Genomic DNA, 18,330 nt, shown 5'->3' with positions numbered 1-18,330 from the left:
GATCAGTTAATTAATAAAAAAATATTTCTCAGTGTGACATCTCCTCTTTAAAAGGTTCACCAAGAGGGAATCGTGTAGTGATGGTCTTCACTGAAACCTCATTTAAAGATGAGTCCAAACCAAGCGATCCCCATGTTTTAGAAAGATTTGGACCCATTTCTGAGCTCTCTATGGACTGGACTCGAGTGCTAATTTACATTGGATTGAGGTGGCTGAGAGTTATAATCTCTTTCCTTTGCATTGCAAGTGGTTCTGCTGGCATGTGTTAGCACTAAGAGCCCCTGTGCTGAACCCGGCCCCAAGACCAGTACAGCCAAAAAAGCCTGCAGACCAAGTGGAAGGTGACAGAGGTTCTCTCTCCATGAAACAGGTCCAGCATAAGCAGTGATTTCCCATCACTCCCCTGCCAAAAACTCTCAGCCTTCACCTGCAAGAGGATCCCAAAAACTGAGTTCAGGTTTTACGGTTCATGACCTTATTTATGCAAACTCCTCTCCACAGGCACTGGATCTGAGATGCTCCAATTCATTGCACGTAGGTCCCCTGGACAGCCAGGCACTGCCCATGAACTTTGGGCTCTTCTGTGCTGTAGATACACCCAAACCAGCTGCAACTCCCCAGAGGTTAACTGAGCTCCAGGACAGCTCGATGCTAACACATGCAGAGAGGCACAGGGCTGGCTTGGGTGTCTCTACATTGTGCTGCCATGGAATAAGCAACCTGACAGCAAAGGTTCTCATCGTCATGATTGTCTCACCTATTCCTCCTGCACTGCCTCAAAGCAAAGACGAATGGTTGGTGAAGCAATAGCAAAGAGCAGCATGCAGACACTTGCTGACATAGCCACAGTCGCTGTCACACATTTGAACAGAAGCTGCACACAACCCCTTTTTTTTGCTAAAGAACATAAAAGAACAAAGCATGAGCTAGTACCATTGGTGTTCTTAATGCCTTGTCATCCAAAATAACTGTCTACTACAAGGAGAATCCATAGAATGCATTAGCTCTTGGAGGATCCTGGTTTCCAAATAGCTTAGTTTACAGAAATATTGAGGAAAAAAGGTAGTTTAACAACCCATTTGCACAAAGCACAAGCACAAAGATCGGTAATAGAGACTGAAGCAGCTCACTTGCAGGGAAAAGATGCTTTTGATTTCCAAGTGACTATCACCTCAAGTGCAGAGGCGTCATGAGCAAACTGTTCACAACTGCAGTTTTGAGGCGATGCTTTTGACCAAATAAAGCAACATGCTCCTTAGAGGACAGTTCTGACTACTTGGAAGTAGAGGAATTTTGGGTGCGCTCAGGGGATGGGACTGCACCACCACAACAGCAAAACAAGACTTCACATGCAGAACGTGGTTTGTGCTCAGAGACTGCTCCCTGAGCACAAGGGTGTTGGTGGGGGCATCTCACCAAGCCAAACCTGATGATGCTGTTTTGCACAAAGGAGGACCAGGGCCCCAGTCCCTGCTTCTCAGAGCAAAACAGACCATCTGCAGCAGACCAAGATTAAACCCAGGCTCCAGCATCTGAGGACATCTGCCCTTTTATACACCCCCAGTCCCAGCTGGTCCCATCTCCACTGCATGTTGTAGAAGATACAGAGACACGGGGCACAGCAACAGGCAATGCACAAGCCAGCCCCAAGGGAACAAGCTAAGGGAATCCCACACTTAATTTTCTCTTTGCAAATGGTTTATCAGCAAACATGAATCACATTATGGACAATGAACAGGGCCATTTGGGTAGCATGATGCTGCTCATCCCATGCTGGATGATAACCTGTCTACAGAGAAACATGGAGTGAGGAAAAAAGGACTGGGCCTTCTGCTAAGTGCTATTCCCTGGGTTTATCAGGAGGAAGTCCACCCTCAGGCCTGTACCTGCCCCAGTGCTAATTCACAGGACCACAGGATGGGCATTGTGGTGAAGAGCATCCCAGAGGGTCCGACTCAACAGCAGGGAGATGGCTTGGATCTGAGAGTTCAAAGCCAGACAGTGGCAGGGGATCCCCGAGTGCTCTAGTCAGGAATGCAATGAAAATCAGACAAGACCTCCCCACATTGTTTCTCTGACACTAATTCTGCTCTGCCTTGTCTCACTTAAGTCACTGCCAGTGGACACAGCCCAAAGCATCCAGCAGCATGTGTTTTGGTATGACTTTGTGTGTGTGTGTGAGCCAACATCAGCCAACCTGAGCCAACCAACCCCTGTTGTCCAGGGAAGGCCGGTGGGCAGGGCTCAGGACCACCCTGCGGCTCTGTGACAGCCCCAGACCCACGTACAGGCACATTTGTAGGGCTGACAACACTCAAATTGGGCTCAGGAGCAGATCTGCGGTCGTCTGGGGGATCCCAGACCCAAACCCAAGCCAAGTAAGTCTACACAGAACTGGAATACAACCCTCCGTATCACACACACACACACAGAGATGCTATCAGACTTCCTGCTGCTGGACAGGCAGGACCCCTCTGGAAGCTCCCGGCTGGAATTCCTCCTCCTGGCTCACATTCGTACCAAGAACTTCTCATCACAGGGTTGCCCATGTGCCAGGCTAAAGGGTGATGACAGAGGGGCTGGTGGAGACAAGGCAGAGCTGGTGGCACGGTGTCAGACACGAAGCAGCTCCGATGGGGTGCTCCAGTGCCTAGGATTCGTTTACGAGGGATCAGAAGCGTTTTCTCCTTGTGTCGTCTTAGAGTAATGTTGTGCGTTTCCTCAAGCTGAATGTCTCTGCTTTTCCTGCTTATGATTCTTGTGGAACCACTTCCATCAGTTTCTGGCACAGGACTGTTGCGGAGACTATGGAGAAGAAAGCAAAGTACAGGTCAGAGATCGCACGTAGGGGCCCAACATATATCTTGGTCTTGGTTCATGATCCTCTGCCTCAAAAGGGCTCATCCTTTAGCCTCCCCACCGTGATTCTGAGCAAGTTTAGTCCAAATACAGTGTAAGACTTGAAAGCAAATGAGCAGTGGGCTATAACTGACTCATGCCCAGAACTTAAACAGGACATATAAAATACATACATTCATATAAAATGGAACACAGGGAACTCTGCTTCTGCAGCACGTATGCTGTACTGCCCTGAGATGCTCCAGTATGTCTTGACGCTTGCATGGTGATATGGTATCTACATTTGGATGTCATAATTGCAAGCAGCCAAAACCGAGTCAGGCACAATAACAGGAATTAGCATAGGAAATAGAAACTGATGCTTTTACTTCCTATTTTGAAAACCTTGGCTGTATGTGAACGCAGCTTCTTTAACTGAAGACAAAACCAACTCAGCCTATGAACCCAAGGCAGAGCCCACTGCCTTGCACAGAGCAGGTGGAGAGCAAAGGAAGCATTTCAGGTGCCAGTTTGCACAGGAAAGGTGCTAACCTGAGGTAACTTTATTTTTCCACCCATTAGTTTAGGTGGCTTGTGTCCAAACACACCTGTGCCTTCTGCTGCTTCACCATGTGTTTGGAGATCACAAGATAGTTTAGCCAGGTAGAGCTAACACTAATTGTAAATGCACACAAAGTCCAGCCAGATCAGTTGGAAGTGACCAAACTCTTTGCAATATGTGAATATACACATGACAGGAATTCTTATGTTCCTAACTGGGCATCTGCAGGATTATCATTCGGTGTTCCCAGAATATTTTCTATATTCTCCTAACAAACCTTTGAGTGGGTAGAAAACAATTAATATGGTAATTCACCACTCAGGCACTGCAGAAATGGCTTTTCCAGGAACTGAGCCTAACACTCTGAATAAAACAGTGAGCGTGTGAGAGGGAGAGAGAGACCGCAGGGGGAGAATAATAACGAGTGCTAAGCACTGTTGAAAGGCTTTTTTCTTCTTCATAAAATACATCCAGCTAAGGCTGGGCATTTCTCCTTGTCTGCTTTTCTAGGTCAGGCTGTTGCATGCGAGCTGGGGGGGCTGATGGTGCAGTTTAGTTACTTGAACACATGGAATGACTTTCTTGATTCAGGTGCTCAGGCAGAGGTTCCACGTGCCAAGCACAGCCCCTCCATCCCTTCAAAAACACCCCGTGGGGTAGTGTCAGCTGCTGGAAAACCTTATATGAAGATACCTTAAAAATAAACCTTGTAAGAGAAAGCATCCAGGGGATTCTCTTCTCCCTCTGCTCTGCTGCCCCATTTTGATGCCAAATCGAGCTTTGACCGGATCAGAAATGGTAGCACTGGCTAAGAGATAGATCAGGACTAATTATGAAGTTTCAGCAACCAAACTGAGGCCAGCTGTGCTCAGACTGTGACACTGTTAGTTTTTTTCCCTTCCTACACCACTGGAAAAGGATTCTCTGCTGACAAAAGGTTTGACCCTGTGCTTTGACAGGAGGTAGAAGAAAGGCAGCAATGTGCTCAGCAAATTACGCTCCACTGCGTAACAGCCACCAGTTTGCCAAGATAAAGAATACCCATGGTATTTGGCCCAAACTTTGCAATTATCACAAGGCAGGGTGTGTTTTGGGTGCTTGGTAGATAAGGTAATCACCAGGTTAAAACTTGTTTCCATTAAAGAAGAGTTAATCAGAACTAAGACACTGGAAGTCTCCATTCTGCAAAGGAGAGCCAGTGCTGCTAGCTGTAGCACGCTCACCAGGAAGCTGCTATTTCTGGAGCAAAAGCCAAGGCTGCACCTTTGCTTTTCACTGGTTATACTTACAAATGAGTTGGACAACCCATTCGGGCTTGTTTTGCCACCAGACCCCGAAGAAGTAAACAGGGATCCCACTGAAGATGATCGCAAAGCCAATGGCGCATTCCTTCGGTGTCATCCAGAAGGAAACAGCAATGAGAAACAAGCAGGCCAGGATGAAGAAAATGGGCAGGCAGATATTCACCTGAACAGGGACCCAAAGAACAGATTAGAAGCTGTATCAGGGGAACAGTGTGTGCTTTCCAGTCAAGTTTATCTAACTGTACAGCCCAGGGAGGGAAGGAGCTCATGTTCTCCTATGGATGCCTACATGGACAGTGCTCCTGTCTGCCTCGGTGCTCTGAATAAGAGGACCATGGCCTTGAACTGCCACAGGGAAGGTATTGGTTTATGCAGTGTTCTTCCTCAGTCCTGGAGAAAACAGATGTAGGCTAACACCTACCACGTACATCTAAAACCAGCAAAACAAAGCATGCACATGTGGCTTGCCAAGAGCCTTTCTCAGCACCCTTTTTTTGACCCCAATTCCATATTTAGATGATTCCTTATAAAAAACACTTGTACCAACAGCATCAAATTCAGCAGCAACCACAGAACGAGCAGTGCTGCTTCTTCACAGCAGTTCTTAGGTTCTGAGCAGGGCACCCCCCGAGAGCAGCGTGGCTTTTAGAATCAAAGCCCAAACCCAAACGAAACACCCTGCAAGTTACTTTGGGAGGGCGCTGGTACAGGTCCGTGGGTTTTGCTTCTCTCTGGCTGCCTGTGGCCTGGCAGAGACCTGCTGGGGGATGAGTGAGAAACATGCCTTTAAGGAAGGCAGACATGCTTGTGGCTGACACAATCTTGGGCTCGTCCCAGATGGGATACGGCACTGCCAAGCTGGCCAAGGACAAAGAGAACAAAGTTCTCCTCTCTGCAGGCGTGGGTTTGCCTGCTTTATTAAAAAAGCTATTTTAATTGAATTCCACGATGTCGCAGAGCGTTTCACTGTGTGCCACAGCCTGGGATTTGCCCTGGGGAATACGTCAGTCACTGAGAGCTTCCCATTGGGCTGTGCCATCAGAGCACCCCGCATCTCTGACACCCAGAACCTCTTGCTCTCTGATGTCCCCCTGGTAGCTCCTTGTCCTCGTGCACTGATTTGCATCCAGCAGATTCCCATGCAGCAGGTTGCTTACAACACAACACTTCCTCCTCACACTCACAATCCCAGTTCGTCTTCCATAGAGGATAACCAACTTGTACTTGCTAACCTTCCGTGGTGCCCAGAAGGGACTCGGGAGGAACCACCACGCAGCTACCACACTGCTCTCACCTTGATGGGCCTTTCTAGCTCTGGTTTCTTGTAACGCAGCCACATCATGCCGATGATGGCCAGAGCCACGCAGAGCCAGTTGAAGAAGCTGAAGAAGTTGATGACTGAGAAAATGTTGTTGGAAAAGGCATACAGCAAGGTCATGATGCACTGCATCCAGAACATAAAAAGCCATTAGCAAAGGGAGTAGGCAAACCCAAGTGTGTTACAGCACTAAATACAGGTTTTTCAGAACTATCTGCTAGGGAAAGAATCATGTTGATTATTTTTTACTTCTTTTAGGTTATTTGCAATTGGTGCCTGCAGTGATTTCAAAACAGAAGTGGAGTATAAGGATACGATGAGAGGGAGGTCTATCCTCCCCTGTCGGTGCATCCAGGAATGGCTCTGTCTGGAGGTGGTGCCCGAGTAGCCCCATCCATCCACTCTGATGTGATCCTACCCTAACCCATTCCTCAGTACCACATTGATCCTCATCACCAGAGAGCCAGGTGCTTACCGTAAAGACGAGGGATGGCACAGGAGTGAGGAGCCTGGGGTGAATCATAGACAGGATTGAAGGCAAATGTCCTTCTCGGGATCCCACAAAGAACAGCCTGAGATGGGGGAGACGGAGCAGTTATCACCTCTGCAACCTTCAGTCCTGGGCTGGGGTTTGTCTTCATCACAGAACAAATGGGGACAGCTCAAGCTCAGCCTAGATTTGTGCTGAGGCAGCAAGACTGAAAGGCCCAGGCTACATGCAGGTTTTCTACCTTAGCAGTGCTTTGCATAGTGCAAGAGTAGCACCCTTTTGCTAATAAGGCAAAAGGAGTGAGGCCCTCCAGGATCAGACCCCAGCACGGGTGTTCTACACACACACAGAGTGGAAAGCCCCTCTCTTAGGGAAAGAAGGCTGGAGACAGCCAAGGAATGCAGGAAAGGATGTGTTTATAGCCTCCTTTCCAGAGGGAGCAATTAAGTGGCTTTCCTAAGACAACCTGGGAGATGTGTGTCAGAGCTGGAACCGTCTCAGTCCCTATCCTGCCCTGTTCTTTCTCGAGGTATTCTCAGCCCTTAAGTTTCATAAGTTTCTGCTTTTCATTAAAGCCACTTTCTCAGGCAACAGCACTGAGCCTCAAGCATGTGTTTGCTTATGTTCTAATAACTTCAATGGGATTTTGCCTGAGAAACAGAAGACCAAGATCACTCAAAAGTCTTCCTTTAAACTGGATATGGTTTTGAAGTCTTACTTGGTTTTCCCTTCATTCCCCACATGGCCTCCAGACCCTTCAGACTTTGTGCCTAAGCACAGCCACTCTTTGGAGGACAATGCCAAGCAAAGAGGGTTGAGCACAGCTTGTAAATAAACCCACAGAATTAAGCAAGAAACCTACCGGGAAGAAGTGAAGAGAGATCCATTAACGGATCCAAAGCAGGATAAGCCAACAAAGACGGGTATGATCCAGGACATGACACCAAGGTGATAGTTCCCAAAATCCTAAATGGGGGGCAACAATACAGATATTTCAAACCCAGAATGCCCAGAAGAAATCACAGCTGCCTACAAAGACTTAATATTTATAGAAATCTGAGCAAGTGGCATGGCTTGGTGCCAAAGCTGTTATGGGATTTTACATATTGCCATTTGTTGCTCCTCCTTCCCCACAAAGCACATTGTGGAACTGCAAAAAAACATCAGCAATAAGCCCTTCCTTCAGAGTCAGGACACAATATTTATCACAATAGTTATCCAAAGGTTCAAGACCAAAGGGAAGCTGCGAGGAGATTCAGACATGCAGCTATTGCCAGTTGCTGAGTAAGGACCTGGGATGCATCCCCTTGCAAAGGCAGTGACCTGGAGTTGTATTTTCATATCACAAACTGACCCCATGCTGCTTCCTTGCAGTTTTACACCAATGCTATTAACGCACTGATTTCAAGACTTGCAAAGGCAAGCAAGACAACCAGACAGACAGCTAGCAGAATAACTCAGTGCTGAATAGGTGCAGGCTGGAGCAGGGTCTTGCTACTAACCCAAAGGATGGAGCACATCATCAGAACGGCCCAGACCAGCTCATCCCTCATCCTGGGACTGGGAAATTCCCTTTAAAGCACTGAACAAACCTGGTCACACTCAGTTTGCAAGATCACACTGTGCTGCTTACTTCCAAAGCAGTCAGGATTTCTGACCTCCGTGGCATTTTAATTAATACAAGTATTGTTTTCCTTTCTTAATTAAAACAAAGAAGATACAGAAAGAGAACAACCTAGTTCAGTATTGAATGCATGACCTTTTCACACAAGTATCATGTGCTGGTAACTGATGGGAAGTCATGGGGCCAGCAGCAACCTTGCATATTGACCAAATCAAGAGCAGTGGTAAGTGACTGCCCACCCTTACTATTGTCTGTGATTAATCCCACTTGGTATCACACTGTTCTTCCCTGCTCCCGTCACAGTTGCTCTTTATCTCCTGTCAAACATCAGCTCTTTTGTATGCAGCCATGATCAGCCTGGAAGGAACTATGAGATGTATGGAGAGATTGTACATCTGATTTAACCAGCCCTAGAAGACAGATGAGTCACATCAGAAATGCACCTAGCTTACCACAGCCACAGCTTCGGATGTCAGCATCTGCTCTGTTGACAGGGTGGTGAAGTAAGCCAAGTTTGTCAGCACATAAACCAAAGTGACTACAGGTAGTGAGATGATGATAGCCAGAGGCAGGTTTCTAGGAAGAAAACATAGACTGCAATGGAGTGCTGCTGTTCAGAGAAGAGGGTTGTTGATGTCTTCATGCCACAGCCCTCCAGTGCGCGCTTGAAGTTTGCTTGAGCCATTCTGCCCTTTGGCTCTTTAGCATGTCCCGTTTCCCAGCCACACACTGCTCCCCTAGGAAACGAGACAATGCCCACATGGGAACAGGCTGGAGCCTGACATATGTAGAGTGAAGGATTATGGCAGAAGGAACTTTATGCATGGAGAGACTCTGACTGTCTGGGCAAGCAGTAGTCCAAGGTCACTGCAAAGGCCATTAGTTAAAAATAACCTCCAATGCCAGTGGCATTAGTACATTTATTCTCTTCTGGGCAGAGAACCATTCCTGCCAGTGGGTTTCTTGTGGGAGATGGAAAGATCAGCGATTTAGTGGGCAAATTTTAGGCTCTAACTGTGGAGCTCGCTGGACTGATGAAACTCAACGAAAACAAGTTCAGGCACAGTTGGAGTCGGTCTGTAATGATGAGGCTGTGTTGGTACAGATTTGCCTTTCCAAACAGTCTAACTTCATTTGCAAACGGAAACTGAAAAAGGAAACCCTGCTTGATACCATGTATAATTGGTCAAGTGGAGCTCAAAGCCACAGGAGGAAACAGTCAAATACTGTGACTGCATTCAGGAAGAGATTAAAATAATTGCAAAATGGCAAAAAAAACCACTTTCTATAACTGTGTTTGTGAAGGAAAGGTCGTATCAAACCTTATGCTTCCCAGCAGGCACTAATCACTGCCAGGGTCAGCCAGGAATGGGTTCTTGCACAAGCAACCCACGACAACAGTGCCTCATCGTTACCTCGTCTGTGAGCAACAGTGATTTATCAGTGACGTCCTGGCTTTGGTGTTGCCCACCCTTACCTCAGCCCTGAAAGGCATGAGCAGTGCAGAAAGTGGCTATGGCTCAAGAGAAGAGGAAGAGCACACGACAAGCGTATGTCCACACAAGTACTCTTGTGGGAGTTTATACAAGATGGCAATAGAGCCACGAGTGTTTCTTCCTCACGTGTAATTCAGAGAGGTGCTGTGCCAAGGAAGCAGGACTTCCCAACAGCACTGGTAATCTAAGCAGTACAGGAAAGCAGTGTAAGCAACAGCTCCTCTCAAAAGGAGATTATGATTCCCCCTTCCCCTACTTGAGGGAGGAACAACGCCATTAATTTAACTTGTTTTCTACTTCCCCTTCTGGGCTGATCAGCAACCCCTGTTACACAGACGAGGAAAAGGCTTCCTGAGAACAGGTTCTCCCCCCAGGGGAAGCCACCACAGGACACACACCTACCTGTAGGGATTTATCATCTCTTCTGTAACAAAATTCAAGTAATTCCTGTAATTTAAAAGGAACAGTGGTTATTTATGGTTAGCCCATGGAATAAATGAAGCCCTTCATCCTATACTCATCTGCAAGGGAATTTAAAGAGGGGTAGAGAGATTGGCACCTGCAGTAAAAGTTACGATGGCTAATGCCTAGTCCAGGAGCTGCAGCAAAGGACAAGCCCTGGATGGTGGTGGATATAATAGACCAGCTTTTGTGCAAGAGGAGGGGTGATTGCTGGTGAAGATCTGGACCCAGGACTGACAGGGCCACCCCTCCAGGCAATAAGGGTGGCTGCAACTAGCCTGTTTTTACAGCAAACTGAGCAGGCTCCTTGTGCTTGCAAGTGCTCAAAGGGATTGACGAAGAAGCCCTCCAGGAGCTTCAGTTTGGTGCTCAAAGCAATCTGCTGGCATTTAGCATATCTCTCTTCTAGCTAACCCCATCCTACTGCTGTCCCTTAACACACACAGAAGCTGTACCCAGCATCACGGTGCATCATCACCCATCATCTGCTGCCTCTTCTAAATGCCATGATCACCTCTACTTCTTTGTGCTCTGATGTCCTGGCTGGAAACAGGGTGTGAAGTATGACTACCAATGTCAATAGCCAAACCCAAACCAACTGGTTACAAGAAAGATGGGAAGTCTTCCATCATACTCTTCCTTCAAACATAATCTGAGGACAAAAGGAATGGACTACAGCATTTAGCACTGAAAGAAAGATAGAGGGCTGAATCTTACCATCCTCCATAGGCAAAGAGACCACTGTACAGAGCTAGCACGATGTTCCCCACATCTCCTTTCGTGCCTTCAAAGGAATGCTCAGGAGTCAGGTTTGTCACGTCACCTGCAGAAAACAAAACCAAGGCAGATGGATTGTGACCCTTTGTGGGGCTTGAAACAGAGAAACATGGAGGCAAAAGCTGCTCTTAGTATTCTTAATTATCATGATGATGCATTTTGGGTTATGCTACAGAGCATGTGCACGTATTGGGCTGATTCCTCCAGCTTTACAGTACTTAACTCATCTGGAATCGTGCACCAAGTAATCAGCACCAAATACACTTGTCTCAAGCAAATGGCCATTACTCAAAACTTTCTCACACTACAATGTGCCATCACTAAGGTAACCTCTCAGATACCTCCTCTCTGCAAAGAAAACACTCTGGGGACCTTCCTGCTGGAAGATGCTATGCAAACAGATATTGTCACATTGTCCTCCCAACTGAAAGCTGCTTTCGTTTGATAAAAACCCAGGATTTCCTTCACTTCCACCAGCCAGCCAATAAAGCAGAAACCCAGGATTTCCTCTAGTCCCACCAGCCACCTGATAAAGCAGAGGGTTAAGGCGATGCCTTTGATTGTGGGAAGTCAGGTTCTGTAGGGCTTGAATATCAAAAGTTTCTGTTATGTTATTTACTTTTAAAATAAAAAGCCATAAATAGAGTCGTTTGTACCTTTGGTAAGAACTCACCCACACCAAAGGGCTTATTTATTTTGCTTTAAAATGCTCTGCAGTTGTTTTGTTCCCTGCCTTTTGATGTGGAGCCTGGCTGTGGGATGGCAAAGCCATGCTCCCCTCCCTGCATCCAGCGCTCCTCTTGGGAGAGGACAGAAGCAAGGAACGAGGCAGGACTCAGCAGGGCAGGTTTGCATCCAGGGAGCCCTGTCGAAGCCCATGTGATTCCTCTTAGGGCACAGATCTTTACTAATCACCCCAGCAACTATATCACATGGCAGTCAGCAGGGCCTGGAGCTTAACCCTTCATCTCTTAGCACAAGGTACCTACGATGCGCTTCTGGGGATGGGAAAGGGATGCTGACAAGCCAAGCATTTCTGGATGTCCCCTCTTCTCATCTCACACTGTAAACTTGCACTCCCTTATGTCACCAAAGACCTCTTTTGCAGGGTCTGGGTAACAAATGCATTAACCTTTTAACACCTCACACTCATCTTTATGGTGGTGGAAAGGGGGGCTTTTCCTAACAGCACTGTTGTTCTGCTGCTGCATCCTTCACTCATGGGGCTTCACAAGGAACTGCTCCAAACCAGTGCCAGTGACACAGAACTGCCCTGGGTGCATGGAAGAGTTTTTCTTGTCTTTCCCCTTCTCTACCTGACCCTGCAGCTTTATCCCCACCCTCTCCATCCTGGACATTGCTCCTTTTACCTCCTTTCTCCCTCCTGCTCCAGCTGAATCTTAACCATGGCAAAAAGATATTCCTTAACGCAGCATGCAAAATGCTGTCTGCTCACAAAGTACCCAGGAAACCAGCATCCCTCTGCCTTCTTTTCTGGCTAGTTGCTATCCCATTTGAGAGGGGATGCTGCAGATATGAGCTGCAAAGAGCCAGGACCATAGCAGCAGCTCATGCACTGGGCAGTCATGTCCAGGGAGCCCCATGCACTTACGTCTAACAGGTCTGCAAGGCTCTACTTGTCCACATTCCACTGCAGATTACAGTTCTGTACTGGTGTTGCCTTGTTTCTATCTCCAAGCACCTCCTTGCACTAGGAAGCTCTCTTCTGAATGTATCCTGGTTGTATTTAATCCCCCTTCAGCCAGTGAATCTCCTTTGCAAGATGCACCAATCAGTTTTAAAGTGAGGGTAGAAAACATACATCAAAACGTAATAGGAAAGCCAGGCAATTCAAAGACACCGATACAATGCTGTGAGTTTAACCTTAATTCCTTGGCTTATCGGTTCAGTCATATAATCTTAATTTAGCATTAATGCCCTGGCCTGGCTGTGAATAAAAAGGCTGATCCGGAGGTGGGTGTGCACAGTATCACATTCTGCTGCATCCCTCGGGCTCAGCTTTCCTGAGTTAATTTTCTGCCCCTCCTAGATAATTACCAGTCTAGTGCTTTCCAGGTCTTTTGTTATGGGAATAAGATACAGTTTTTGTTAACAGTGACTGTAATTAGCTACTAGAACTGCACACCGATGGACAAGGAGAGCTCTCTCAGCATTGCAAACACCCCTCGGGAAGTCTCTTTAAGGTCTGCTCATCAGTAGCTCCCACCTGGACCACCTCTTTACCATGTCAAGAGGATGCACCCCCATTTCTTGTCCGCAGCTAGACACCATCTTCCACCAGCAGCCTCTTTCTGCCCATCACAGGCAAAAGCTCTCAGTCCCAACGTTCCTTTTTCTGAGGCATCTGCAGGTTTCACTCTGTGCCCTCTAAAAACCTCACACAGAAACCATGCTGAGGAAGGGCTGAGCTGCTGCCCTCACCCCGCTGGCCAGGATGAGAGACCACCAGTAGTCTCCAGCCCCAAACCACACGCCTGGATTCAGGATGTTCCATCCCCTTGGGGACCATGAGCATCTTTAGCCTCTGGGCAAGGATGGGTCCAAGCCCAATTTGGTGTCCTGCTGGGCTGTACAGACACTTTGGCTGTGTGTCAGGACTGCCTGCCCTCCAGGATACATGGACAAAGAGGGAAAGGCAGCAAAGGGAGTAGCACTGATGCAAAGAACAAAGCCTTGGCATTTCATTATGCTGCGGGTGAGGGTGATGGATGGGTGGAACGTAACTGATTACTCACACACCTTTTCCTTGCACCCGCTGCGGCATGCACCTAACTCATCCCTTTGAAGCATCAGCACCAAAATGCAGCTGCTGGCAAAGGAGTGGCAAGTTAGGTCAGTGTGGAGGCAGCCAGGAGAGACTATGAAGGAAGGAAAGGGCTTTTTGTTCCTCCTCAGCACCTGGGGAGCTAACACCTCACTGTGACACCTCATCTATTGAGCTGTACCTCTCAAACGCTTGCAGTGAGTTGCTAAACTTCACATCTCTGTGCAGCCTGCCAGAACGCAATGAAATAACCAGAGGAGCCAAGATCTATCTCTTCCTACTGCAAGGGGACAAGCTCATGTTGTTAGGTGTCCACACGATGCTCTTTAGCTTCTTTCATAGAGGGACTCTTCGCTGGGGACTGCAGTGACGGGACAAAGGGTCAAGGGTTCAGACTTAAACAGACTAGGTTAGATACAAGGCAGAAGCTCTTCCCTGTGAGGGTGCTGAGGCGCTGGCACAGGGTGCCCAGAGAAGCTGTGGCTGCCCCATCCCTGGCAGTGTTCAAGGCCAGGTTGGACACAGGGGCTTGGAGCAAGCTGCTCTAGTGGAAGGGGTCCCTGCCCATGGCAGGGGTTGGAGCTGGATGAGCTCTGAGGTCCCGTCCCACACAAACCAGTCTGGGATTCTATGATTTACAGCTACTTGTTTGCATGAGAGGAACCTGGGCTCCTTAACAAGCATGCCCCAAGTATCAAATCCCATCCTCTCCTGCCGTGGTCACCTAGCTCTGCCCCACACTGCCAGCCAGCAGATCAGCAGAAAGGCAACAATCTGTGCCCACCAGTAATGCCTGTAGACGTAACTGGCATCAAAGTGATGCCAGAAGTATCCCAGATGCAGCAGGTGAGCTCTGACTGTACCCAGCATGCCCTGATCTCGTTAGCAGCCCCACACACAAAGGAGGTCCTTAGATCCCTGGAACAGAAATGCATCACACAAAGATGCACAGAGGTGGTGCAGAAGTCCCACAGGTGCACTGGAGGATGTGAAAGTGTCCAGGAAGCACCACGTGCCCCTCTTGCTCTTACACTTATCCACAGACGCTTTACTGGTCCCAGTTGGAGACTGGGGATAGAAACATAGAATAGTCTGGGTTGGAAGGGAACTCCAAAGCTCATCTAATCCAACCCACCTGCAATGAGCAGGGACATCTTCAACTTGATGGGCACAGGTTGCCCAGAACCACATCCAGCCTGGCCTTGAATGTTTCCAGGGATGTTGCATCTGGGCAACCCATGCTGGTGTTTTACCACCCTCGTTGTAATGAATTTTTAACTCGTGTCCAGTCTGAATCTCTTTTAGTTTCAAACCATCATCTCTCACCCTATCGTAACAGGCGCTGCTACGAAGTCTCTCCCCATCTTTCTTATGCTGGGTAGATGGTCCAGCACGGTCATTCTCACCTCCCTCCTCTAACACAAATTCTCACTAGGACCTGCTGTTCAAACGAGGTGTGAACCTCAGCTCTGGACACTGCATCTGTTGAGCCTCAGCGTGCAATTCAAGCCTCCAGCCTTAAACTGCTGACTCTGGATCAAATCAAGGGTTACAAATGCGCAGTGAGGCTGCCAAGCACGGCCCAACTGCTCCCATTGAGAGAGGGGTCTGTATGTGAGAGCATCCCAAAACCATGCTATGCGCACCCTCCGGATCCTTCATCCTCCCCAGCCCATGCAGACACGGCCGCTCTCAAGGCAATGCCCTGCCCGTGCCCGGCACCCTGGAGATCTGGAACCTGGTTTGAACTGGCTGTTCAGCCGCACTCTGCTCTACAATTAACCAAATTAAGGTAACAAGCTCTGACATAAACCCCATTTGCTGATCTTGCCAGCTGCCAAGACTCGGGTAATTGCACCGGCAAGCGATGGGTCACCCGGGGCCTTTCGGCAGGAGGGACCTATTTCAGGTCTATGCACGCTGCATGTTCAGACCCCTTCTTTGAAAAACATCCATTTGCTCCCCGGTCATGTCCGTTCCGGTTCTAACAGCACAGCAATCTTCTCTTGCAGAAGGCGTTTAATGATAATTAAGTACTTCTAACTTGCCTAAACAGCGAGCAGAGGGAACAGAGCCATGCAGACAGCTCAGCAAGAGAAGGGGGGGCCTCCAGCACGTCTCGCTCATGGAGGAGACGGAGCCAGGGAGAAATGTGCTGTACACACAACCCCCCCCCGAGGAGGAGATGCACTCAGCTGTTGAGCCATTTCCCAAGCACAGCAGCAAGAGTTCAATCGACTGAGTCAGAAAAACAAGAGGGCAAGAAGCAAACAGGGGTCAGGGTTCGGGGAGCATCTCTTGGGCAGCTTGGAGCAACCCAGGAAACGCAGGCTCGGAAGCCACATAAGCGGTTTGCTCCTCTCTGCTCTGCTGCCACTGTGCAGACAGCTTTGCATTAAGCAGTTTTGAGCAGCAGCTGTTAAACCTGGGTCCCGTAGCAGATGGGTTTATGGGTTTGGGAGACCCCATGGGGGCATGCAAGGAGGAGGCAGAGCTCTTGGGTTACATCCTGATTCTCACCAGCTGCAGAGAGGCGATGACACTTCCCCTTATTTCAACTACTTCCTTCTGTTTTATACAGAAGTTCCTTTCCTCCCAGTACTGGGAAGCTCTGTCGATACTGTTTACAGAGAGCTAACATTTCTCTTTTAGGGTGAAACCAAGGATCTGGGCTCGTGAACTCGCTCCACCCCACACAAAGACTCAAGCGTTACAGCTCCCCCTTTTGCAATGGTCCACCAAGACACAATTTGGGACAGACAGCATTTTGCTGCCCTTTCCACCTCCTCTGCATCCTGCTGATACCACCAAAACACCTTTTCTCCTCCTCCTCCTAAGCAACCACCTCTTGATTTTCACAACCTCCGTGTCTGATGGCATAACATTTGCTGATAAGAAATAAAGAAGCAGACCTGGAAACATCATGTCTGGGAGCCAGAAAGCAGAGACCCTGGATGAAGAGGGTCCCTTTGATCCTTAGCACGGCACAGGAAGATGTTCCACCCAACAGATTTCCAGCCACTTCCATAGCTTCTTTCTTCTTTTCATAGCTGCACAACAAGTTCCATTCACATCCACAGAAGCTTGTGATTGAGAATGACAAACAAGCCAACTGACAAGGCTCTGGGGGGACTAACGGAGCCAACCAGCTTGACATGCAAAAGAACATCTGGGGAGGGCAGATCCTAATACCTGTCAGCCACACTCCCAAGGACATCAATTTCAGCCCTGCATTTGAAGGCTGTGGAAAAGGATAAGTTTATAAAGCAAGCAAAAGCACGTGTGAACACACGCACACACAGAGCTATGGACTGCACAGACACACATCAGGCATGAGCGACTGCAACCGAATACTTTAAAGACAGTGGACTTGGCAGTGCTGGGTTAACAGTTAGACTTGATGATCTTAAGGGTGTTTTCCAGTCTGAACAATTCTACGTCAGAGAGACAGGATCCAAACAGAGATGCAAAGCAGTAAATACCAAAGCCTTAGCTGCTCTCTAGTTAGGTATGTCTGCATTGCTGGGTTAGCCACGCTTGGAAAAATAAGAAGCCAACAGAGTTTCTCATGTCAGCTGCCTTAAAACCACAGAGCCCACAACAGTGGTGAGCAGTGTTCCCTATGGCATGCTCAAGGTGCATTCCACAGCCTCCAGTGCAACGCACCTACCTTGACCCAGCTTCGCATTTGGCAGTTCACTCACAATACTGAAAATGAGCAGCATGCTACAACCCACAACTCCTTGGATAAAGCTTTTCAGATGTCAAGGCACATTTCCACCCCAGCCACGAGCCTCCATCCTCGGTGTTAAACAAACAGCTCTCATCACCCTTAAAGGTCTGCGTACAGAGCCACTGCAACTCACAGTGACCATAACAAGAAGCACAGGGTCACCAACAGACCACTTCTGTACGTTGTTGTTATTAAATACACTTTATTTACTTCTGCACAGGCAACCCTGCACTTGCAAAATGCAAGAGGCTCAGGAGGCTGAACTCTATCCTGGAGTCTGTAATTGCCAAAAGCTTTCTGGGCAGAGAGGGCAAGAAAAGAGTTGTCTCAGCAGAAATGAACCACTGCTGACTCCAAACCAGAGCAGGCAAGCTGCATAGCACACTAATCTGCCATGCCCACCTGGCCTCAGCATCTGCATCCACCTTTGGCTGGAACAGAAATCAAAGATTAGAGAGTGAGAGGCCCATAAAACATGATTGTGTGGTATCAACCCTCCAGCATTAAGATGCCTGATTAATCTCCAGCATGTGGTTGATGTGATTTAGAGGTGCAGGATGCTGGCAGCTTTCCCAGCTTCTTTGTTCATGCTCTCCTTTGGTACAGTCTTCCACTCTCCATGTGCTCCCTGAAGAAGAGGGTGAGTAAGTGAAGCACAATAACTTTCCTTTGCAGTTTACTGCTGGAAAAACACTTTATAGTGGCATTTCTGAATGCCAGCGTAACAAGAAACAGCATGGGCAGCCGGAGGGCACGCTTTCCTTGCAATCCTTTGTGCACAAGCTTCAGCCCCAACTTGCAGGGACGCACTCAAAAGCTTGAGGGACATTTACTACCCATAGGCTTCGTCCCCTGTCTGCCAAAGGGGATTTACAGTGCGAGTTAGTCATGGGCTATGGCTGGGTGAACACCCTTCTGGTTTGGCTTTGGGCTCCAAACTG

The 18,330-nt window shown here is 48.2% G+C and overlaps 1 protein-coding gene across 1 annotated transcript in view; it reads right to left on the bottom strand.

Moving 5' to 3' along the window:
- Positions 1-922: 922 nt before the first annotated feature.
- The window catches only part of SLC7A5 (solute carrier family 7 member 5), a 36,912-nt gene continuing 19,504 nt past the window's right edge, over positions 923-18,330 (bottom strand). Inside the window, exons 3-10 of the mRNA XM_062631083.1 lie at positions 10,812-10,917; positions 10,035-10,079; positions 8,589-8,712; positions 7,375-7,478; positions 6,498-6,594; positions 5,999-6,148; positions 4,690-4,867; positions 923-2,805 (exon numbers count right to left, since the gene is read on the bottom strand). Coding sequence (XP_062487067.1) covers positions 2,750-2,805; positions 4,690-4,867; positions 5,999-6,148; positions 6,498-6,594; positions 7,375-7,478; positions 8,589-8,712; positions 10,035-10,079; positions 10,812-10,917 — 860 coding nt within the window. The 3' untranslated portion in view covers positions 923-2,749. The remainder of the gene's footprint in view (positions 2,806-4,689; positions 4,868-5,998; positions 6,149-6,497; positions 6,595-7,374; positions 7,479-8,588; positions 8,713-10,034; positions 10,080-10,811; positions 10,918-18,330) is intronic.

Source organism: Pezoporus occidentalis, unplaced genomic scaffold (assembly GCF_034315485.1).
Source record: "Pezoporus occidentalis ecotype Australia unplaced genomic scaffold, CSIRO_AGI_Poc_V1 ctg367, whole genome shotgun sequence".
NCBI lineage: Eukaryota > Metazoa > Chordata > Aves > Psittaciformes > Psittacidae > Pezoporus > Pezoporus occidentalis.
This window is presented reverse-complemented; position numbering and strand designations above follow the sequence as displayed.